This window comes from Tursiops truncatus, chromosome 11, assembly GCF_011762595.2.
Source record: "Tursiops truncatus isolate mTurTru1 chromosome 11, mTurTru1.mat.Y, whole genome shotgun sequence".
NCBI lineage: Eukaryota > Metazoa > Chordata > Mammalia > Artiodactyla > Delphinidae > Tursiops > Tursiops truncatus.
The window spans coordinates 5,370,263-5,394,783 of NC_047044.1; the positions used below are offsets into that span (position 1 = coordinate 5,370,263).

Consider the following 24,521-nt stretch of genomic DNA (forward strand, 5'->3'; position numbering starts at 1 on the left):
CTGGCTGTGGAGGGAGCGTGGATACGGAGGGCCGACTACAAGCGTCACTGGGATTAGCCCTCAGGTTGTTCAAGAGTCGACCGCAGTCCCAAATGTTAACTCCGCTTATCAATGAGCAGGACTCTTTCACTTCCTTAAATGTTTCTCTGTTTTTATATTTCTGTAACATGTATGAACTGTATTCTTTCATACTCAAAGAGAATACAAAATTGTTAGTATAATAAAGTATCTCTCTGCTCCAAAAGCGAAAAATATTAAGTATGAGGTATACTGGGTATTCTGAAATTAGCTTAAACATAAAACTAAATTAAAATTTGAAATATCTGCTTTCCTAAATAGTTAAACTTCTCTAAAATATCTTCTAATAAACCAAGCAGGAAGATCCAAAGGAAACCATGTGCAAACCACCCATTCATTTATTACTTACCGATCAGCAATACTTGACGGTTTATCACCAATGGGTACCAACATTCCACCCCAGAGAGATGCTGAAAAAACCTATCGAAATATAAACAAACAACCGTTTTCTTCCACTGTTTCTTTCCTTCCAACGAGCATTAGCAGACAGAAAACACCCTGAGATCTGGTCGTGCCCAGTGCCTGCAGCGTGCAGAGCTCTGGGTCGGGGCACAAGGGCTGCGGAAGGGGAACACCTGGCTCCTGCAGGGGAAGAACTACAGCTCGAAGTGTTTTGTGGATACTTTTATAACTGGCAACTTCAAATTTCGAATAAAGACATACAATACATAAGCCCACAGCCTAAGCAGGGCCTGGATTCCGTGCCGACACAGGGCAGCTCCCTCCTCTCCGAGAAGCCAAACCCAGTGGGACAAGCCATGGCCTGAAGGGGGAGACCAGGGCCCTGGACAAGGGATTCTGCATCCACCCAGGCCTCTTTGGCTCGGCCTCAAAACCTGAGAGGACTGAGGGCGCACGGCATCTCAGGAGAAGGAAGGTAGCGGGTGCAAGACTGCTACGTTTAAGAAATGCAAAGAGACATACTTCCAATCCAACCCTCGGGGACGGAGCCCTGCCTCTAACAGGTCAGGGGCAGTGACCTAACCCTAGGTCAGGGATCCAATCTCCACACCCACGTAATCCATGCACAGAACTGACCCAGGGATGCCTTAAACGACAACGATGCTCTCTGGGCTCCCGACCCCAGGCCTCCGCCGTGGCCCCCACCTACCCACCTCTCCTGAACATCCCCACGCCTCTGCCCACCTTGTCCTCTCTCGGACATGCAAAGTCCCACGTCCTTCAAAGCTGCTCAGATGTCTCCTTTTTAGAAGCTTCCGTAGGAAGGATTACAGACGAAAACTGGGACAGAGTGGGCAGAGCAGGCCAAGCGAACGCTCTATTCTGAGAAATTCAAGTCTTTGTTCGACAGCGTGACAGATGCCGCGGAACACAGCGAGGCGCCAGAGCCCCGCGCGCTCTCGAGCAGCTCCCCTGACGACGGGGCGCTCCCGGCACGCTGTCCTCCTCCCCCCGCCTAATGGTCCCAACCTAAGGAGGGGCAACAAGGAGGACTGATTCTCCACCTGAGACAAGCCCACCAGGCCTCGTGTCCCGCTGACCTCGGCGACCACGAGGGCCCAAGGCCCCCAGGCCCCCCCCAGCACCTAGACCTCTCCAGCTGCTCCCTCTAGCACCAGCCCCCCAAGCCTTCAGTGCCAGCAGGACCTGCGGACCGGCCCCCTCGCTCTCTCCTGCCCTTCCCCCGCTCCTCACCCAGCTGAAACTCCACGGCCGGTCACTAGGACTCACCAACCTGTCTTCAGCTCAGCGGGCAGCACCCTGGGCCTGGTCAGCCCGCCCTGCTCCCTCAGCTGTTTCTGGGCGACCAGCTGTTGGGGAGACGCCACTGAGGGTGGAGGGCTCACCTTAAGTCGCTCTAAGTGCTACGGGCCTCATCCAAGACGCCTCCCCTGGCCCTCGAAGATAAGGCAGCACCCCCTTGGCGGCATTCTGTCCCTTAACTCTGCTGGATCGCTCTTCACGTCGCCTGTGAACCCCTGCCCAACTGTATATAAATCTATTTGCATGTAGGTCTTCCTTCACTAGCATGTAAGAACGGGAACTGTGTTTATTTACTGAGGTATTCTTAGCGCCCCGACAGTGCCTGGGAGCCAGTATATGTGGGAAGGAGGGAGGGGCGGGTGGGTGCATGGATGGGGGGAAAGGAGGCTGAGAAAGAGAAACCGAGGCGTGGAAGGAGAAGCAGTCATAATGGAGTCAACAATGGCTGACAGCGCGCCATGGAGGGAGCACAGAAGGGGACCAGAAAGAGCTCGCCGAACTGAGCGAGAAGCCCCTGGCCGCCTCCAGAAGAGCAGTGGCAGGGGAAAGGCAGGAACCAAATCTGAAGTGCACTGAGTCCAGGACTGACCGGCAGCAGTGATAAATGATTCTAAAACAAAAGCATGTCCCACTTCATTAAAACTCACTCCTGGTCCCCAGGGTCTAAGGAGGCGGTGGGGGTGTGGAGAGCCGTCCCTCAGTCGCCCGGGCGCTGGGAAGACTGGAGAATAAGCATGGTGTCTCCCAGCCTGGGGCTCCACTGCCTCGGTCTGAATCCAGTCACTTACTCCTAAGGTCCTGAGGGAATCAGGAGGAACTAAACCAAACTGGCTAACACAGAAACTCCTGGAGGCACCCAGAGCCCTGACAACCTAGCAAAACAAGGTGAAGACACAGAATTTCTCTGGAAGTAACAGCAGGAGACGAAGAAAGCGGCAGCCCTGTCCTCCAGACACACGTGCTTGACAGCCCTGAGCGGATAAGTGGGGAAGGGGCTCTTTTACGTACAATGACTGACAGATGAGTTTTAAAGGGACTGCTCATCGCTTCTCCCCAAGGTAGCTTCAAGTCTGGCTAAACTGAAAAGATTAAGCGCTTGACTTTCAAGCATCAGTGTTCTGACCTCTTTACTGTTTTAGATATTTGGGAACTGAGATCTTCTAATAAGATTCCAAAAACAAGAGATAAAAACACAGGTGACAATGTTCTGACGAGATACTCACTGAATCAAGTATGAGTTGCTTATTCAACTGAAGCTCAAAATCTTCTTTTATGAAGCTCACATCCCCTCCGGTGTAGCCTGCCAGCTCCTGTGGGCGAGGGTCCTCAGGTCAAAGGGAGCCAACAGACCTGTTACAGAGGGTTCTAAACAGCGTCACTGCGGTTAAGTCTGCTGTTCTGTATGCTTAGAAAGGCAACACGCCACTTCTGTCTCCTAGAAGCTACGTCCTAGTTGTTCTGGACGGTACCAGGGGCCTGACAGAGGTACACAATCACTAAACACACTGAGTAACCGCAGAGAACGGCATTCCTTACGTGTGAGAGCAGAACACTGGCGACATCAACACTTCATTACAGAGCTTGCTAAGGACGATACGGCTTGTTTGGCCTAATCAGTGTTTGCGGGGAAAAAAAAAATCAGCCTACCTTTTACAATTTGGCACATTTCCTATGAAAATCTGATTTCTAGCTGCTCCTCTGACACTGAGATCAGGCAAACAGAGCGTCGGAGCCCCGCTTCTCCCCGAGGTCACCTGTCAGGCCCTCCCGGCATGTGAGTTACAACCCCTGCCTTGGGTGTTCTTCAAGGGTCACCAGGGAAGTCACTCCCATCAAATCACAACTTTCCTCCTGGCCTAGTAAGTGACACCACCAAAGAGACCGGAACCTTATCCTGACTCTGTGCTCTGTGAAGGCAAAGCCTGAGCTACAGGGAGCAAATCCAGGGCTAGGAACCCCGACGGGGACAGACACCCTTGCAAGCCATTCTAGAAGGACTTTCACAATGAGAGGAAAATGTATTAAAAACGTGACTACCCTTGCATGATGCCCTATCCCTCCAGGGTCACGGAGCCTGCAGAAGTCACGGGGGAAAGAATACTACCTGGTTAACCTTCAGCAAAGCACCTCTTCTCGGTAAGATGGAAGGGTTCCGAGAGTCGATGACCATCGCGTGCTGAAAGAAATGCGGATCGGGGGCGTCTGCACTTCAAACAGGCCTCTGACACAACACCACACACTCACTGGGCACTAATTGTATGCCAGGCACTGTGCTAAGCATTCCATAACTCTTCTGACACTTAATCTTTACGGAAACCCCATGTTACATGTGAGGGACCTGGGAGAGTCGGGGAAACAAGTCACATCCACTGGGTGGGCCATTCCGACCCCATCGCCGGCTCTGTTCTCTCAGGGAGCTCGACACCCTGACCAGTCAACTCAGCCAGCTCCCGACTAAGATGCCACAGTCAGCTCTTACGCACGCCACTGCCCGTTACCTCTGATGTTACTTAGAAAAAATGACATGCGGTTGTGTCCAGAAATTCAAGTGACCAGAAGGCACCATTTTAGCCTCCCAAACTGTGACGCTTCTCAATCCCTCCCGATGCAGGCGAAGGCGATTCTCCCAACTTAAGGCACGGCTGCGTCAAAGTATCTACACATCTGCCCTTACCGAGAGAGATGACTTCAGCGAGTGCCCGCTCTCTTTTCGGACGGCAAAAGACACTGTCCTGGCAAGGCAGCCCAGCTCTCGCCACACGCCCTCCCACTTCACAGTGTGGCTGGTCTTCCAAATGGGAAACTGCAGGCAAACACGGGAAACCGTCAGCCTTCCGTGCTGCGCGGACAGGGGGCCGCCCCAAGTCAGGTCCTGGGATGAGGCGGCACTAAATGGACGGACTAAAAGCTAAGACACAATGTTTTTAATGATGGATGGGAGACAGGAAGAGACGAAGGGAAGCTGGGGAAGGAGGGAACAGAGCAGGCAGGCAGGAGGGAGGAGGGGAGAAAGCCATGGCCACGATCAAAGGGAAAAACTGCACGAGGGGCAGGGCTGCGCTTTGGGTGCGGAGACGGGGTGGCTCGTCTGAAAGCTGCATACAGCTTTGTAACTGACTGCTTCCTTTTCCAGTCTAAGACCATTGGACACACACCCCGCCGGCTGTCTGCAGCCAGGAGAGGTGACCCAGATGACCCACATCAGCCCCTGGAGAAGAGCCAGGAGACAAGTTACACATGAGTGAAGAGCTTCCTCCCTGCGGCCAGAGAGGCCTGAGCCAAGTGAAGGCTGGGGTCCAGGCAAGTGGGACCCGCCTCTTGGCCTGACCCTCTTCCCTCGAAGCCAAGCCAGCCTGTCTTAGACTTCCGTCTTAGAGAAATGTGCAGGTTGGTTGTGAACAGCGAATGACGTAGCTTGGTGGCCTTGGGAAGGACACCAGTGATGCAACCCTTACAAGGGAGCCAGGCCACGTCAGTCCCCAGAGGGAGTCCCACGCTGGGCATTCTCATGGCACTCAGGCCCAGAGAGCCCACGTGGCTTCCAGGGTGACAACGTGGGGCCACTACCTCAGCACGATTCCTCGTGAAGCAGCCACGAGGCACCGGGCCAGGCCCTGGGGAGGCAGACGGTGGGAGGGCAGGCCTGCCCAGCCGCCTTTTCTGCAATGAGGGTCCCAAGATGCAGCTACTTTCCCAATGCCTGTGGGAGGGGGAGAGCTGACGTAAAGCCTTCCTCCCTCCCTTATAAGGCGGCTCTTAACGGGAGAAACACTACTGCTCAGAGGAGACACATCTGTGTCTCTGGATTCCCAGCAGGAGGACGAGGCAGGGCCCAGATGATGCCCCTGGGCTTGCGTAGCAAGCACCTACTTGGTGCAGACCCCGAGGACACACGTGAGGAGGATGCGGTTTTCTCCTCCGCAGCCTCTGCTCTCAACGGCAGGGCTGCAGCTGCAGGAGCTCCAGCCCTTGCGTCCCTTTGCCTGCCCTCCCTCGCGGCCTATTCCAACACTCTGACGTCCTGCATCTCTATCCCATGTGGACAAACAAGGTGCTTCTACTCTCCTGAGGATCTGCTCTTTCAAAAAGGCTTAAAAGAAAGAGATAAAAGGGGACTCGGGAGAGAAAGGTGGGGAGAAACCTCCCACCCTGTCAGTAGCCTCCGCGTCCTGCGGGAGGGCAGGGCTGGAGAGAAGAGTGTCTGCCAGGGTGTCGGCTGCCGCGTCCCCAGCACTGGGCAGGAGGGTCTGAGGGCAACCCCCTGCACATGGAGTAGGGCGGCCACACCGAGGTGAGAATGGACATGCGTCTCCATCCTGAGCTGCGCCCTCCTGGCTACCTCGGAGCACTCAGTTTTCATGACTTTGGGCTGCAAGGGTAAGAAGCATGAGTGGCTGATGCGTCTCGAGTGCCCACAGGGGGCTGAGCGCACAGCAGGAGGCAAGCCTGGGCAGGGACTGGGGACTGTCAGACCACAGTCACGGGGCAGGGGCGACGAGGGGCGTGCTGAGACAGTTTCCTGGGCCCCATTCCTGGTGATGCTCACTCAGCAGGTCCCTCGGGACCATGAATTTGCAGGTAAGCCCGAGGCTGCTGGTCTGAAGACTTGGGGAACTATTTTTATACGGGATTGTGTCTCAAGGTCTTTCCTCGTTAACTAAAGCCTAGAACAGGACGGGAGGAATAAGGATGAGCTAGAAAGGAAGGAAAGAAAGAGCAGCGTTCATTGTAAAGCCAAAAAATGGTCAAACGATAGTAACTCCATGCGCTGCATCCTGCTAGACGTCAACTAACTGTAAACCAATGATGAAAGCTTCCAGAAACCTGAAGTAACTTTCACTGGCTGTCAGGTTTCGATCTTAGCAGGTACAGGAAGGACAAACAGATGGTGTCCCAGGAAGTCAGGAGCAGGGAAGAAATGTGACCAGGTCAAAGGAGCTGCCACCATGGAGATTAGCCACTCTCTGGCCCCGGCACGTGCACTTGGCTAGTGAAGAGGTGCCCTGCCGGCAGGGCAGAGAACAGAGGGCGACCCCAGCAGCAGTGCCTGAGGCTCCGAGCATCAGACCACACAGTGGCTGTGCGCGCCCCGCCCTGCCCCCACTTGCTGTCTTTGGGAATCAATCAATCAACAGACTCTTTGGTCCCAGTGTCCGAAGGGAAGGACTGAAAAGCTACTTACACTGTACTCGGCTGACACTCCTCTGTCTGTCTCGCGCAGTGAGCTCCAAGGGAACTGTCCCGTAACTTTATATACGTTTACAGAGAAACTAGGAGACAATGGGACAGAGCTTTAAAAGCTGAAACAGTGATTGTAACTTGTACACATTTAAATCAACAGATTTAAAAATATACTTCAGGGGTTCATCTTCATGGGGAAATCTACGGGCTTGTTGTAACACTGCAGAAGGGTCAGCTGATTCTGCAGAGTTTCTTTTCACAAACAAGCCACCTATTTTAACTTTTAAACCAGGCCACTGAACTCAATGATCTGTTTGGCTTCCTACTTTCTTTCGAAGTGTCCAGGCTGTGGTTTGAAGAAGGACAGGCCATACGAAGTTTCTTTTGTTCCATAGGAAAACTGAAAAGTCACCTTTTCTGCACGGCCTAGAAGATTAGGGAGTTTGAGGCCAAGTACCTAGGAGGAAAAAAAAATAGCAGGGGTTTAAATGGAAGGAATGATAACTGTTTAGAAAGACTGCGTGAGCTAAGGGACTCACTCAAACAGAACAGAACCGTAGATGCGGGTCTGCCTTTCATTTGTGATCGCTCCTCATCCTTCAAGCGTGCCTCCGCTGAGCGCACACACCTGGTGAATTCAAGAAGGCTAAACCTTCTGACTGAAGCTCAGAGAAGTCAACTCCACGGGTTCGGAGTTTAGGGGAATTTCAACAGGAAACTAGTAATATGAACATGTGATATGCCCACATCACTCCCAAACAATCCACACTTATAACAAAGCACGTTATAATCAACTCTAAGATGAATGAGGACCACGGGATAGTTTACAAATAAAGGTTGAGGGGCGTGAAAGAGTTCCCAAACTACCATCAGTCGTGTTTTCAAAGCTCACGATTGAAAGTTCCACTGTTAGGAAGGGAAAGACCTGTATCTCACCATGCTGCCTTCGTTGTTCCCAACCATGGTGTTATAACTGCCCGTTAATCTCCTTAATTCAGTTACTTCAAAGGTAACGTCTAACCCGTTGGGAAGAGCATTGTCACCTAATAAGTGAAAAAGATGAAACAATTCAGACAGCTCCAGCATGCAGTTTTATGTCTGGTCCCACTGCTGCAAATGACAAAACGCTTGGGTTTAAAGCCCAAGAACATGCACACACAGAATCCCATTACACCTCGACGCCAAACGGAAGATATCAAAAACGGACTTTGCTGCAAGGAATCAGCAGCAGCAGCATTACTTCAACACACGTTATTTACATTATTTGCCAAATGTACTTGTTCCCCTACTAGTGAGGCCCTTGAGAATACCTGGGGCCTCAATTCAGCTGACATTACAACGTGGAATTCTTGTGACAAGAGGGGCCCTAGGAACCCTGGCGGAGAAGCAACACGTCGACACAGATGGAGGAGGTGGATCTTCCTGTCCTTCCTCAAGCGGGGCGCGTGGTGCCTGAGCTCAGTGCAGCTACCCCTTAGCCACTGTGGGCCCCGGGGGCAGGGGAGCGGGGCTGAGCGCCGCAGGAGCCTGGGCGCCCCTCAGAAAGGTCGGGGCTGACCCTGCGGCCCTGGCTGGACACCAGCCGCATCTGGGAGCTGTCAGACTCACAGACACCCAGGCACTGGCTCGCAAACACTCAGATTCAGCTGGTCTAGGGTGGGGCCCTGACACCACTCTTCTTTTTGATTAGCAGACTTTACTGTTCAGAGCGGGTTTGGGTTTATAGAGAAACTGAGTATAAAGTTCTCACCCCCTCACACACATTTCCCCCTCATTCAGTCTGCACTAGTGTGGTGCGTCTGTTACAACTGACGAACTAACAGTGAGACGTTACTATGAACTAAAGTGTGACTTGCACTAAGCTTCATTCTCGGCGTTGTACATTCTAGGTGTTCGACAAATGGATGGCGTCCATTCTTTTTTAAAAGCTCCCGGGTAATTCTAAAGGCAGCCAGGGCCGAGAACCACTGACAGAAGTGGACCAGCTGACCACATACACGTCACATTTACGACAGACAGGAGAGCGCTGAAACTAAATGCCACCCACAAGGCTTGCCACGAAGCAAGCCCTCCGGAGCAGCGGCAAGGGCCACTCGGTCACACATTTGTTCGACCGGGGCAAGTCGCTTAAACCTCTCTGAGCCTGTTTCCTTAGCTGAAAAATGTTTTTTTCTAGAAGAATAACCATGACACTCCACCAGGTTTTTGTAAGGCCCCAACTGGGTCGTGTACAGAAACCCCCCCCACGGAGCCCAGCACAGACACTTCTGTTATTACTACCGCGACTCCAAGGGGCAGAGACAGCCGGTGGTGTCCCAGCACCCCTTCTCGCTGCGTACCAGTCCAGCGGGTCTCACGCTTCAGCACGCATCAGTCACCTGCAGGGCCCGCCGTGCCGGACGGCTTCAGTGGGATGTGCCTTTCTGCCAGGTCCCCAGGAGAGCAGAGCTGCTGGTTGGGGGTGCACTTTGAGAACCACGTTTCTCATCGTAATTGAATCCTCACGTCTTGGCTGGGTCTGTGGCCACATAGGCTTGACTTCTCAGCCTGCCCTATAGCTCCATGTGGCCATGGGATGAGAGGGGAGAACCGTGTACAACACGTGGGACAGGCGCTCATGGAGGGTGGTGTGCCCTTTCACCCCTCCTTCCTCCTTCCTGAGGCTGGAACGGTGCTCAGCCATCGCAGGGACCAGGGGACCCTAGAGACGGTGCAGTGACAAGCACCAGGAGAAAACCACACCAGCCCCAGGTCGTGACCTCAGGGAGCAGAGCTATGACGACACCAGCCCCAGGTCGTGACCTCAGGGAGCAGAGCTATGACGACACCAGCCCCAGATGGTGGTCTCCCACCCGTCATGGAAAGAGATCTCTTTTGCCTAAGCCACTGGTATTTGGTGTCTCTGTTAGTCACAGATGAATCCATATTCCAGATAATGGAAATCCCTTTCATTCATATAGTATTTTACATTTTTGCAAGCACTTTCATATACTGTTTCCTTTTTTTTTTTTTCTTTTTGCGGTACGCGGGCCTCTCACCGTGGTGGCCTCTCCCATTGCAGAGCACAGGCTCCAGACGCGCAGGCTCAGCGGCCATGGCTCACGGGCCCAGCTGCTCCGCGGCATGTGGGGTCTTCCCGGACCGGGGCACGAACCCGCGTCCCCTGCTTCGGCAGGCGGACTCTCAGCCACTGCGCTACCAGGGAAGCCCTACTGTTTCATTTTTATCTTCTCAAAACTATCTTCCACTCAATCCTGAAGAGTTCACTTGTTCCTTGATTCATTCCACATATGTATTTATCAGCAGATGTCTACTCAACTCAGAATGAAGTCTGCAGCCACGTAGTAAGTCCTTCATGATGCAGTCTCCTGATCACTTTCCTGCCTTATCTTTCATCACTCTCCTTCCCCACATCTGCACTCTGGCTCTACGGAGCCCTGTGGTCCACCCAATGACCCTTTCTCTCTCTGGCCACTGGGCCTATTAAACACTCTCTCTCTCCCTGGAACACTCCTCATCAGCCCTGCTCCCCAAACGAACTCACACACATCTTTTAGGTCTGAGCTCATGTATCACCCCTTCCGGGAAATCTCTGATCCGTCTTTCCCTCCGCCCCACCAGGAGAGGCAAAGTTTCCTCCTCCAGCATCCCCTGCTTACAGCACGACTTATCAGCTGAACTGTCCTCACTTCTCTGTCTGTCCCCGACGCTCTCCCACTTGACCAGAAGCTCCTTCAGAAGGAGACTATGCCTTGTCTGCTACTGTCCCCCCCCATGGCAGGGACTCATTAACGAAAGAATAAACACTGACCAAGTGGACAGAATTGCCCAATATCACACAACAAACGAGCAAATGAACAAAAACCAAAAGTGAAATCTGATTCCTACTGCCCTCCTCTTTAACACACATTTAGGTGGAATCTGCTAAGAGCCCATCCGGACACCTGCTGGGGTGGGCTATTCAGAAAAGCCTGGCTCTCTCCTTCTCGGAAGGAGATCCTTCTCGGAGCCCTGGTACCATCCAGGGGCTCAGACAACAGCATCTTCAAAGTCACCCATCCTCCCTCGGCCTGACGTAAAGATCCAATTACTCCCTTGAGGCCACAGGCGCTCTCTGCCTGGACACGAGGTGTCTGTGATCCTGGAGGACGGAGGGAATCAAACAGAAACCGCACCATAATATGCACCTTGACATGTATCGATCAAGACATCCACCTGTCTAAATATTCCCAGACGAAGCAATTTCTCACGGGCTTCGTGAGATTTCCTCATTACCTGTAAGAGAAAAAATAATAATGATAAAAATAGAGACTGTATTCCTCTAAGATCCGGGAATGTAAATGGTGGCTGTAGCATTTAGGCCGGCGGCTTAGCATGTGGTGTGAAGTACTGATCCCTGAGAAGAGCGCCCCACTAAGACCAGACAAGTGAGCCGTTACTTGAGTAAAAAGATTACTTAGTAAAAAGTTACTTTAAGCTTAAAAAAAAAAATACAGTTTTTTAAAGTGGGAATGGCCGAACACTGCTGAAAGGTCAAGTGAAACGGGGACTGGGAGAAGGCAGCTGGGCGTGGCCTCAGGAGGCTGCTGGTGACTCTGCCCAGGCTGGGAGATGTGGTGCCGAGGGCAGAAGGACAGAAGGAAGCCATGGAGGAGAAGACGACAGTGCAACCCAGGAAAGACCCCAATGGATAAACAGAGTAAAGGCCCGAGGAGACGGCGAGGGTGGGTAACTACCAAGAGCCCACGCCCCCGGTCGCTGAGGGCCCTCAAGGGGAAGCACACTGAGTGCTAACGGGGTGCGGGAAGCGTCAACACCTACTGCCACCAGCTCTACGGCAGCGCTGGGACGGCTGTGAGGAACACAGAGAGGGGCCAGTCGTGGACGGGAGGACAGACACCTCTTCTCCGGGATAAGGGTGAAGGCAAACGCACGTCAGTATGTGGGAGGCTTCTGGGAACTGAGGGGGCTCAGCCCCCTTCAGCGTAGGCGACAAGGTCATCCGTGGAGGCTGGGGCGGGGTACTCAGTGTGTGAGCGCACAGAGCTTCATGGGATCTTCAGAAGGGAATGGACAAGAAGACCAAGCAGAGGGAATACTTGCCTCGATAAGGTTTTTAGCCTTAAAAACATCTCCAATTTCACACATGATGATGTCATCTTTAGTCCTTCCAAGCCCATCAAAATGAACGTGCTGGACGACCACCTAGACGTGACAAGGGGACGCAGATTACTGAGTACCAGACAGGGCAAGAGGTCAGGCATCGAGGCTAAAGACAAATGTCTGAAATTAGTTTCAAAGACTTTTTTTTTTTTAATTTAATGATCCACGCTTCTTAATTCCTCACCTTTTCAAAAAACTGGTCACTTGAACTGATTAGGTCTTTACTTCCTGTGAATGAGATCAACAAGGTCTCTGCAGCCAGGTGACCAAGGTCCAGGTCAGTCTTAAACCCAGGCAGGGTGCAGAGGTCCCCTACACATCCTTCCCCAAATGTTCCCCGAGCACTGGCCTCTGGATGACGCTGACCGTGACCTAGTGTAGTAACGGCATGTATTTTACCAGAGATCTTGTGTGGATTTCAATATAGCCTGATAAATGCTGGCTCAGAGCCTCTCACCTGTCTATAAATGCTCACTTCATTGAATAAAAATGCACTGATTACCTATGAACCAAGTATCATTCTGAACACTGAGAATATAGCAGTGAGCAAAACATAAAAATTCCTGCCTCTATGGAGGTTATATTCTAAAGGGGAGAGAAATAGGCAACATACACAGTACAGTAGATGGTAGTGAGCAACAGAGACAAATCAAGAAGGGATAATGGGCAGTGGTAGGGAAATGTATGACTTACAGGTGATCAGAATACTATACTAAGATCTTAAGCAAAGAATTAATGGGGGCTTCCCGAGTGGCGCAGTGCTTGAGAATCTGCCTGCTAATGCAGGGGACGTGGGTTCGAGCCCTGGTCTGGGAGGATCCCATGTGCCGCGGAGCAACTAGGCCTGTGAGCCACAACTACTGAGCCTGCACGTCTGGAGCCTGTGCTCCGCAACAAGAGAGGCCGCGATAGTGAGAGGCCCGCGCACCACGATGAAGAGTTAGCCCCCGCTTGCCACAACTAGAGAAAGCCCTCGCACAGAAACGAAAACCCAACACAGCAAAAATAAATTAATTAATTAATAAACCCCTACCCCCAACATCTAAAAAAAAAGAATTAATGAAAAATGTGCTTACATTTCTCCCACTGTATTTAATTTCAAAGGCAACCAAGTTTAGAAAAACTTTTATTCAAGACCCAAGGTCTGTTTTCTGGGAGCAGGGAACAAAGAATAAACTTAAGCATAATTTGAGTTTCTCTTTGAAATACTTTTGGGTTTTTTTTTTTGTAACATAAATTCAAAAATGTGTTTGTTTACACTTGCCACGTAAATAATCACCAAGGAAAAACGATTCCTTTAAAACCAGAAACTATTTCTCCAAGTGTCCAGTCTTTCTGAAATGTAGTTGGCTGCAAACTCTCCTTTGATAAAGGTGTTGACACAGGTTAATCCCTTTATGTTTCCCCAGCGGCTTGTGGAAGCCAGTGTTTCTAGTAACAACTCTATCCAGCCCTCAACAGGATACTCACATCCTTGTTCTCAAGAATCTCCTGTTTAGCTTCAGGTTCAACTTCAACAAATTCAGCTTCTTCTCCTAATGCTCCAAAATCAGGTCCACTGGCTGGAAGAGGCTCCAAACTCTGAAAGGGAGGGAGGAACCACAGATAAATGAACTTATATTAAAAAACAAAAGCTTGGGGGCCTCCCTGGTGGCGCAGTGGTTGAGAGTCTGCCTGCCGATGCAGGGGACGCAGGTTCGTGCCCCGGTCCGGGAGGATCCCACATGTCGCGGAGTGGCTGGGCCCGTGAGCCATGGCCGCTGGGCCTGTGCGTCCGGAGCCTGTGCTCTGCAGCGGGAGGGGCCGCAGCAGTGAGAGGCCCGCTTACCGCAAAAAAAAAAAAAAAAAAAAAAAAAAAGCTTGGGACTTCCCTGGTGGCACAGTGGTTAAGAATCTCCCTGCCAATGCAGGGGACACGAGTTTGAGCCCTGGTCCGGGAAGATCCCATATGCCGCGGAGCAACTAAGCCCGTGCACCACAACTACTGAGCCTGCGCTCTAGAGCCCACATGCCACAACTACTGAAGCCCGCGTGCCACAACTACTGAAGCCTGCGCTCTAGAGCCCATGCTCCGCAACAAGAGAAGCCACCGCAATGAGAAGCCCGCACGTCGCAACAAAGAGTAGCTCCCGCTCGCCTCAACTAGAGAAAGCCCGCGCGCAGCAATGCAGACCCAACACAGCCAAAAAAAAAAAAAAGCTTTTAGTTTTGTCTTTAGACGGTGCCCCAGAAAACTCAGGACCGTGGTGCCCTCTGGGGCTGAAGGCAGCAGGGTGGGGGGCACACGGGCAGCATAAGTGGCTGTCGACGCACAGGTGTTAGGCTGGCGCTGACCCCTCGCTGTCCAGAGTATTGCTAATTCATAAAGCAAAGACGAAAATTCATCAGCGAAAGGGTCAGGCACAAACCCACGATGGCTGTGCCATGAGCCGAGGACTATACCGCACCTAGTTCTGTACACTTGAGGCCCATCTGAAGACCAAAAAAAAAAAAATTTTTTTTTTGCTTTCCCGTCATAGAAAGTATCCTAATTTTTAAAATCAAAACTGGATACGTTCTAGGATAATTATATTAACCAGCCAAATTAGTAAAAAATATGTTTCTGGACTCATAATTCGTTTTGGTTCAGAAAGTCTCACAAACTAAGGGGAACTGCATATGCTCATAAAACGGGCCAGTCAGAAAGCAGTCCCTTCCTTCAGTCTGAACTGACATTGTCTCAAAAGCATTCTAGCATCTTCTGAATAAGGATTCTATAATAATAATTATGGAGACATGATAATATAATAGTTCGTATAATAATGAACACATAACAGTGTGTATTTATTACATATATACGGGGATTGCCAGACACTCGTGGAAATGGATTCAGAAGGTCTAGTGTGGCACCAGGTGATGGGAGAAACAGGCAACTCTGGGGAAAACTATGGGAACTAGTATCCGGCTACTTCCTCACTCCACCAGTTCTCTACAGATAAGCACTTCTGAAGCGCACAGGAGCATCTGACATCTGCAGAATGAGGAGCAGTGGGGACTCGGGGCCCCTCTCACCTTCTCCCTGGAATGTTCACGGCCTCTTGTCAGCACATCCTCCATCATGCCACTGGTCCTCCGGAAAGGTAATGGCCTGACAGCGCCATGTCCTCTCTCCCATCCTTGCCCTAAAAGACTCCGAGAGTCCTCAAAGGTGCCCTCAGGGGCACATGCAACTAGATTCCTTAGCAGGGCACGTGAGGACCTCCACCATGCGGCCCCCACCTGCTACTCCAGATTCAATCCCCACCACTCCCGACCCTTACCTTTGTGTCTGTGCACACCTGGTTCTCTCCGCCCAGGTTAACTACCTGCCTCCCCCGAAAGAGCTGAAAGAACCACCTGCAGTGCCATCTCCTCTGTGAGCCATCCCTGGCTTCTTCAGGGAGAATCAGTCCCTCCTTCACAAGACACCTCTTGGAGGAAATTTATGACCCTTACAGGTACTGCTTTTTCTTATTTTTATCTGCCCTGCTATATCAGAAATAATCAAATATTTATGGAATGGGTGAGTGAATGATTTTTTCTTTTGTTCTCACATTTCATAAACATCTGAGTGCCTACTGTCCCCTAAAGAGCAGGGAATGCAGCCGTGCATAAGACAGAACCAGTCCTTCCCTCAGTGGCAGAAGTGGATTATTTACAGAAGTAAAAAGGGAAGATAATGCTGGGCAAAGAAACAGAATTTATTGCACATAATTATCCTTTCATTTTTGTTGTGTAAATTTTTTTTTTTTTTTTTTTTGTGGTACGTGGACCTCTCACTGCTGTGGCCTCTCCCGTTGCGGAGCACAGGCTCCGGACGCGCAGGCTCAGCAGCCATGGCTCACGGGCCCAGCCGCTCCGCGGCATGTGGGATCTTCCCGGACCGGGGCACGATCCCGCGTCCCCTGCATCGGCAGGCGGACCCTCAACCACTGCGCCACCAGGGAAGTCCAGTGTGTAAATATTTTTAAAACGAGATCATTACTATATTTCTCAAAAATATGAACAAATTAAAACAGTAACTTTTTTTTTTTTTTTGCAGTACGCAGGCCTCTCACTGTCGTGGCCTCTCCCGTTGCAGAGCACAGGCTCCAGACGCACAGGCTCAGTGGCCATGGCTCACAGGCCCAGCCGCTCCGCGGCACGTGGGATCTTCCCGGACCGGGGCACGAACCCGTGTCCCCTGCATCGGCAGGCGGACTCTCAACCACTGCGCCACCAGGGGAGCCCGATAGTAACTTTTTAATGCAACATTTCATGAATGTGCTTTCTGTATTTAATTTTATGTAGTGCAAAAAAGTATATTATAGATGCGCAGATTGTCTATGCAGAGCATATACTATGGTTAGGAATATACGCACATATTCATTCTTCTGAATCTGAATGCTTGACAAAAAGACTTTGGGCATAAAGTCTATGCTAAAAAATTTCCATTACGGTTCCTAAAACCTCAAAAGCATGAAACACACCTCACCAAAGACATGCTAGACCCATCTGTATTCTTAAATCTGAAATTTAGCCTTTAATTCAAAAGGTGATGTCTTTACAGTTTCACCACTGCACCAAAGCCTGATGTCCTAAATGAACTGTTTCACTACTAGAGATTCATTCATTCTCCAAATATCCACCCACCATGTGACAAGCGCTTACAAGGTCCTCACGCTCACAGAATTTACATTCCAGTGTCCGGGTACGCATTTAGTGAAATGAATTAAAATAAATATTTGGATCTAGCCTCTAACCTTTAAGCAGATCGGTCTACTAGTGAGTTGACAAATTTTATCGAACGCCACGTGCCAGGCACTAGGCAAGGCAGTGCTAGCTGGAGAAATAGGACACGAAATAAATCTAATGAGTTATGAGCAGCATCCGTAAAGTGATACAGACTAGAATCAGATAGAAAATACAAGAAAAAATAATAGGTATCAAGCGTAAATACTGTTTCAGAAAACTTTTGTTTCACATATGCATGAAGGTACCAGATAGCAAATATGGGATGTTTTCTTACTGTGAGTCCTGACCAAAATTCAAACAACGCTGGCTAGTGAAATGTAAAGGCCAAATTAAAGAACTGAAATTATTTCTTGTCAATACATTCATCAAAGGAGCAGCAGTTTTAGTGTCAAAGGAGCTTAATAAAAGCAGAGACTTTTTTTTCCTGTACTCCTAGCACCTACAACAGTGCCAGGCACAGAGCTGACCATCGGTAGATATTAGCTGAATAAACGAATGAATGCTTACTCTGCGAAGATGCTACAAGGGATGCAAGGCAAGTAAAATGCAGCTCCTACCGTCATCTAGAAACTTAGACTTTAAAAGGATAAGTCAAAAATGCAGAGCTAAGACAGGGCACCAGAGTAGAAATGTCAAGGAGGTTGGCAACACATCCCAAATGAGGAGAGAGAAGGAGGTTCATATAGGAAGTGACTTGAACTGAGTTCTAAAAGATGGGACTATTTTGCCAGCTGAAGATGGGAGTGGGGGTGAGTGATGAGAGAGGAAGCTCCGCCCAACAGCACGGTCCAAAGAGTGTGTCGAAAGAGGAACGGTGTTTCATTTGCAGGAAGTATCCGGAAATGGAAGTTAAGTCCATTCCCGCACACCAGGCTGAGAAGTCTGTGCTAAACTCTTTTGGGAAACTCCTGACAACTTCTCAGCAGGGCAACTCAAACAATCAACGTCGTAGAAGAGACGTTGTGTTGAGGGCTGGGACTCAGGAGGTCTGAGTTTTAGCACATTCTGAGGCTCTAACGGTGTGACCTTGGACAAAGAGTCACTCTGTGGGTCTCAGTTAAGATTACGATAAAGAGCAGCTGGGCAGCTTGGGGGCCGCGCTAAGCACCCGAGCAAGTGCTTTACGTGTATTGTCTTTCAATTCTCCTAACAGCCCGGTGAGTACTATCACTGCCTCCGCTTCAAAAGGAGGTACTAAAGCTCAGCGAGGTTCCGTTTTGCACGGTAACCAAGAGACACGAGGACTCCTAGCTGGGTCTGGGTTGGAAGACACTACTTCGTGCTCTAAGAGTCTAGCAAGACCCCAGGAGCGGCTAGGCGGGAGAGTTCGGAAAAGGTGACGGGTAAGGAACTAAGACGCCCGAAACCGCTAAGGACAGAAAGAACTTATTCCTCCGCTGTAGGACATCACGCAAAGCCCGAGAGTTCTTTCCGGGCCACTGCCTCGCTAAGTGACCTTGGGCAAGTCACGCCCCTCCTCTGAGTATCCGTTTTCTGCTCGAAAGCCTGCGGTACCTGCTGGCGGCATCTCTGCGGCCTCCTCCACCCGGCCCGCGGCGGCCCAGCGCTGGGGCGCTACAGGCGGAGATCCCCGGCCCCGTTCCGCACCGGCCTCGGAGCCCTGCAGTCCCCTCACCAGGGCAACCCCCGCCGCAGCCGCGACGGCGTCCCCCGCGGCGCCCACCCAGAGGTCACGCAGCCCGCGGGTCGCTGGGCCTCTTACCCTGGCGTGCACTGTCCCCATGGCTCCCCTTCTGGCCGCCGCCTCCCAGAGCTGCCCTGACCCGACGAAGGCTCGGCGGGTGAGGCAGAGAGCGAGTCCCCAGTGGCGGAGCTACCGGTTGGTGCAACACCCACAGCCCCCGGACGCGGCTGACTGGGGGCGGCCATCATGCCCCGCCTTCGCCCCGCCTCCTGGCTCACGGTTCCTCCGCTCATTGGTCCTTAAGAATCTATGACCCGGATGTTCACGCCTACGCCGGGAAGCTCTGCGACTTGGAGACCGCCCGAGCGCCGAGCGTTCTGTGGCGCCCGGGAAGCTGCTGGCGCGTGGTGGGGGCCTTGCGTGAGGGTCCCGCTGGGAGTGCCGGAGCTGCCCTGGGGGAGACCAGACCAGCTGGTGGGCGCGCCGGGACTTCACTCACGTGTCTCCATTAACCCTCCTGGCACCTCGGCCCAATGGTGCAGCGCTTGTCCCCGCGCTCTGGCCGAGGCTCGGCACACGCGGCTGCAACAGTGGCCTCACCCGGCGTCTGGAGCAGCACAAATCCGGATCGGCGCCCTGCTCCTCTCCTGCTGGCCGCACGGAACTTTCAAGTCACTGAACCCCCACAGGGTTCAGCCTCCTCATTGGCAAAATGAAGTGTGACGGTCTTATCTGCTTCGCAGGGATGGATTACAAGGCTCGCATGAGAGTGTTGTTAACGCCTGGCGCAGGGCAGGGCACTTAGTGAGCAGCGAATAAATGACCATTATTCTTTCAACTGCAGTAAATGTCAGTGCGTGTCATCGGGGGTTCGCATGGGGGCCACTCACATCGGAGAACAGGACAGCCCTGGGACTTCGTTTGGGTGGTGGAAACAGCTTTCCCCCGCTCAGAAGACAGTATATAATAAGTAATAGTCACGTGGCGATACATGCAATGAGAGAAACAAGTAAGAGACAAAATGAGAGAAGGATTTTCAGTATCATGTGCACTAATGTTTCCACCCCTTCCCAGAGACCCTGACACTCTTTTCTGTTTGATTAGCAGCACCGGAAGTCCTCCAGCGTCCCTGGGGTAAATATTAAGTCCACATTCCCCTTCTTGCCTCCCAGGCCCTTCTCCTTCCCACACTGCATCCCTTGCCAGGTGACCTATCCATCTGTCTTCGCAGCTGGGCTGTCAGTCCCCAGAGGTGGGGACCAGTCTGTCTGGTTCCCTCCACGAGCCCAGAGGCTAGCAGAGTGCTTGGCGTGATGCAGGGACCTGGTGAGTATTTGCTGAATTACTGCTCCCCTGCCGTAGGCTAGGGCAAGCCGACACACCCTGCTTATTGAAAGTGCACATTCCTGGGCCTCAGCCCTGACCTGCTGAACCAACTTCTGGAAAGCAGAACCTGGAGATCTGAATATTTTTAAAGTGTGCCAGGTAATTCTTTTGACAACTAGGTTTAAGAACCCCTCATTTTCAAAAACTCTTTAGGGCTTCCCTGGTGGCGCAGTGGTTGAGAGTCCGCCTGCCGATGCAGAGGACACGGGTTCGTGCCCCGGTCCGGGAAGATCCCACATGCTGCGGAGCGGCTGAGCCCATGAGCCATGGCCACTGAGCCTGCGCGTCCGGAGCCTGTGCTCCGCAACGGGAGAGGCCACAACAGTAAGAGGCCCGCGTACCGCAAAAAAAAAAACAACCTCTGTGTCCATGTCTGACTTCTTTACTAGTTTCTAACGTCTTTGAAGACATGGGGCCGCGAACCTGCTTATAAGGAACTTGGCCAGAAATGGGTGGAAGAGGAGCTCAGCAGGAGGGGAGGCAGAGGCGGCAGCAGGGCATCCGCGGGAGATGGGAGACAAGGATGCAGGGCCGTGATACAGGCAGGCAGGACGGCCTTGCACGAGAAGGGGAAAGGTGTGCAGGGCCAGGCCTGCGGCGAGAGACGTCTGGGCCTGGGCATGTGTTCAGGAGGCTGCAAGCTGATGAAAGAACTGGGCTATAAGTTAGCTGTTGGCCCCAGGCAAGTCACACCCGTTTTAAGGGTCACTTTTCTCCACTATAAAATAATGAGATTGCTAAGGACCCTGCCAGTTGTACAAAAGATTTCTTTTTTTAATTGGCTTGCATTTCACACTAGGAAGTAATAGGTCCTGGGCTTTTGCAGGCTTTTAAGCCATTTTGGATCACCACTTGCCAGGGAATCACAACCAGATTAGCTCCCGTTTAGTGGTTATGACGCTGGCTTTATGGACAGACCCACTGGCTGGGGTTCAGCCGTGATTCTGCCACTGCTAAGCTGTGTGGCTGTAAGCAGGGCCCCTACCTCTCTGGGTCAGTTTCCTCTTTTGTAAAGTGAGGGTAGTAATGGCATCCACCTCACAGGATCGCTTTGAGGATTCAGTGAGTTAACAGATGTAAAGCTGTGCGTGGCCCAGGGAGAGTGCCCCCCCCCCACAAGGATTAGCTGTCCCTATACCCACGTGCCAGGCCAGGTGCCAAGTGCTTTTCGTAAATGGTCTTATCTAACCATCACAGTAAGGTAGGCTTTTGTAGAAGATGAAACTTAGGGCCAGAGAGACTAAGTGACTTACCCTAAATCCAGGTGGGACCCAAACAAAAGAGAGTGTGACATGGTCCCACCTCTGGCTCTTAGCCACCTCTGAATGATGCCCACGTGTCCCAGGGTCTCGAGGGGGTGGGGGGCGTGGGGTGGAGTAGATGGTGGCTCAGAAGCCTCCCGACCCTGGATTCCCCTCTTCTGGCAATTTTTAAAGGGGGGTGGGGTGGTGGGTGGGGCATACATAACAGGCTGCAGCCACCAGGTGTCTGAGCGGGAGAAGCTCAAAACACTGCCCAGTTGTTACCCAGTAAGTCTCCGAGTGCCCAGGGCTCAGGGCCCACCAAAGTGGGGCTTCACGGGTCTCACTGACCCCCAGCTCAAACTCAAAAGGCTGTTTTAGGTGTGAAAACTTGGACAGAGATCTCCAAAGATAATCTAGGAGACCAAACAAATTTTAAGCACAAGTCACAGAGGCTGGACCCTTATTCAAAAATTCATGCTCCTGGTTCCCTGAAGCTCAGTTTTCTCATCTGTAAAATGGGGATAGTAGTTCTTAAAGCATAATGGTATAGTGAGGATTTAATGAACTAAAGCATGGGGCCTGGCACACTGTAAACACTGAATAAACTAGACTTTTCTTCCTGCATTTCCTTGTTATTCTCTTAAATAAGCCTCCTCTCAAGGAGAAGCCATGACTTTGACCTGCATATTACAGCAAGAGCCCTGAGCCAAACATAGCATTTGAAAGCCCTATTGTGTACAAGGGCCAGGGTGGCAGAGGACACGGTAGGAGCGCAGCGACACAGCTCTACCCTCTCTGACAGTCACAACGTACATTCACTTTTTTTTTGGCCTCGCTGCACAGCGTGCGGGGTCTTAGTTCCAACAACCAGGAACCACCCCGTGCTGTGGCCCCTGCAGTGGAAGCTCGGAGGCCTAACCATTGGACTGCCAGGGAATTCCTTGTCCATTAACATTTTAAAGGCTCTCAGAAATCCTGCATTTCGCTTTCTTTAACTCGGTATTTCCCAGGTTATTTATTCTGTCTTAAAGACTTTTTGGGTTTTGAGGTTTTCTGTGGCTGTCAGTGGCACTGTTCACCAGAATCTCTGCTGTTCCTCTTTTGGGCAAAAGGTAGACTTACTTGCATTTCCCCCGTCCATGTGACTTGCTTTGGTCCACAAACTATAGGCAGAAGGGAGAGGTGTCACTCTGGATGGAGACCATTAAGCACCATGTTCCTCCCCCACCGTCCACCCCGACCCTCGAGGGGCTGGGACAGGCTCAGCCTGGGTCAGCCAAGTCCGATGGGCGTGTAGTCTGAGGAGTGAACCTTTTGGGAGTCTGGGAGTCTTTGTTAAACACAGCATAACCCCGTCTATCCTAACTGATAAAATCCCTAGCGCCATCTGCAAGGACACAACATTCCAGAAGATTTGGTTTATGAAGTGCTGATCTGGTCCCGTCACTCAGAGGAATGAAGATTAGTGACTACACTGGTCCCCTGGATAAAGTCAAACCCCAAATCTCAGAGGCCACGAGGAAGGGACGCTGGGTCTTCACAGATCGCTGCAGAGGTCACCCCTACTCTTAGTTTGGGGCACCCTGTGGTATGGACTCCCTGGGGCTGCAGCCTGGGTCTCCTTATTCCTTTCCCAGAGGGCGGGCACCCTGAGTGAGGGGCTCGCCTCCATCCCCCATGTCCCCAGCGCCTGTTGCCTGAGGAGTGAAGGTGAGCCGGTGAGAGGAAAGGGCACGGGCACTGGCATGAGGCAGAGGCCCGGGGTGAGCAGGCAGGTGCCGGAGGACCAGGCTCCGAGCTGCCTGGGGGCACCGAGGGAGGGATGCCCAGGAGGAAGGTGGCTTCTCCGTGTGGGGAGGTGGGGGTGACTTGTCCGGGTTTGAGGCGGGGTGCAGGCCACGGGAGCCCGCCAGGAAGTCGTTGCAGCAGCCCAAGGCAGGGGCGGGCTGGAGGAGAGGGTGGGGGGGACTCAGTGCATCCCCAGTTCCTGGCTCAGGTGACTTGGCTGTTGATAGAACCAGGGCAGCCGATGAGGGAGCTGAGGGGCTCTGCACTGGAGGGAGGATGTTGGGGAGCCGATGGGGGGGTAGGTAGGGGGGGTAGGTGGGCCCTCACCTGAGCCAGAGACCGGAGGGGGGAGGGGGTTCCTCGGAGTGAGCGAGGCCCCCCCAGGTGTGGTTGTGTGCACGCCCCAGCCCTGGGGAAGAGCCCGGTAGCCAGGATGGCATCGGGGAGTCTGCAGTCCCAGAGGAAGGAGAGGGATCTGGGAAGGAGGGTCTGGCCCTCTGTGTCCAGGACAGAGCATGTGGAGGCCACCTGGCCCGGCAGGGCCGTCTGGGGCAGCGGGACCATAAACCTTGGGGGTGGGGAGGTCGCAGGGGACTTTAAAGGAGCCTGGCTGTGAGGCAAGGACAGCAGCGCTGTGGCTCCTCACGGAAGACGCAGAGACGAGGGAAAGCACTTTCACGATCACGTTTATTATAAATGATTTTCCGATGAAAGGAATACTTGGAAATTTAATATACAATGCAATTACAGATAATGGCGTATTGCTAACCACCGTCGGTGTCCTGGCATACATCCTTTCAGTCTCTGTTCGACACATACACGCCCACACACGTCTTCATTTTTAACAGGACTGGGCTCATGCTTTGCACCAAGTTCTGCTGTTTACCAGATAGACTGTTGCTCCCTGGCATTAAACAGACCGCACTGATGATTCCCCAGGGCGTAAATGGACCATAAATAGAGGGAGGCTTTTATTTAACAAGGTGACAGGAACGTGAGCGTGTGTTGCATGCCGATGAGAAACCAGCCGTGCTGGAGAGGTGAGGGCCTTGGTCGGGGGATTGGTGAGGATGTGGGGTGAGTGACTTCTGGGAGCACAAAGACGAGGAGATGGGGTAGCATTTAAGGCACAGGTGGGAGGGCAGCCTTGGCTGTTTCTAAGAAAGTAATACACTTCCTTGTCTCACTGTCCATTTTTTAAAAATTATAAAACATATGCTCATCATAAGAAGGTTGAATAATTACAAAAAGTAGCAAGAAATAAGTCCCATGTAATCCTATCTTAACATATTTCTTGCCTTATAATGATCACAGCACTGGTGTATAGAATACTATCTACATGGAAGTCTCCTGGCTACCATAAAACACTGCTGAAGTGCGGTTGTATCTGCTTAGACCTATGCTGTGGTTCTGATGGAAAAGGCCACTGGGAACCCTGACAGTCGGGCTCGGGGAAGGTATGAGGGTGTGTCACCAGGAGTCCAGGTGGGTGTCAGGCAGGCGACACCTCCCTCACTCCAGGCCAGCTCAGCATAGGGGATAGTGCTTTGTTCTGGGGC

The 24,521-nt window shown here is 51.9% G+C and overlaps 1 protein-coding gene across 3 annotated transcripts in view; it reads right to left on the bottom strand.

Moving 5' to 3' along the window:
• SAMM50 (SAMM50 sorting and assembly machinery component) overlaps positions 1-18,794 on the bottom strand; it is a 30,432-nt gene extending 11,638 nt beyond the window's left edge. Inside the window, exons 1-11 of one of the 3 annotated variants that reach the window (XM_033865882.2) lie at positions 18,623-18,794; positions 13,618-13,728; positions 12,088-12,189; positions 11,172-11,259; positions 7,921-8,027; positions 7,311-7,441; positions 6,986-7,073; positions 4,478-4,606; positions 3,908-3,979; positions 3,027-3,113; positions 428-498 (exon numbers count right to left, since the gene is read on the bottom strand). In XM_033865882.2, coding sequence (XP_033721773.1) covers positions 428-498; positions 3,027-3,113; positions 3,908-3,979; positions 4,478-4,606; positions 6,986-7,073; positions 7,311-7,441; positions 7,921-8,027; positions 11,172-11,259; positions 12,088-12,189; positions 13,618-13,728; positions 18,623-18,643 — 1,007 coding nt within the window. In that variant the 5' untranslated portion in view covers positions 18,644-18,794. Of the gene's footprint in view, positions 1-427; positions 499-3,026; positions 3,114-3,907; positions 3,980-4,477; positions 4,607-6,985; positions 7,074-7,310; positions 7,442-7,920; positions 8,028-11,171; positions 11,260-12,087; positions 12,190-13,617; positions 13,729-15,198; positions 15,309-18,622 lie in introns of those variants that run through there. The other 2 variants (XM_033865883.2, XM_033865881.2) reach the window with 2 other exon arrangements.
• Between the last annotated feature and the right edge of the window lie 5,727 nt (positions 18,795-24,521).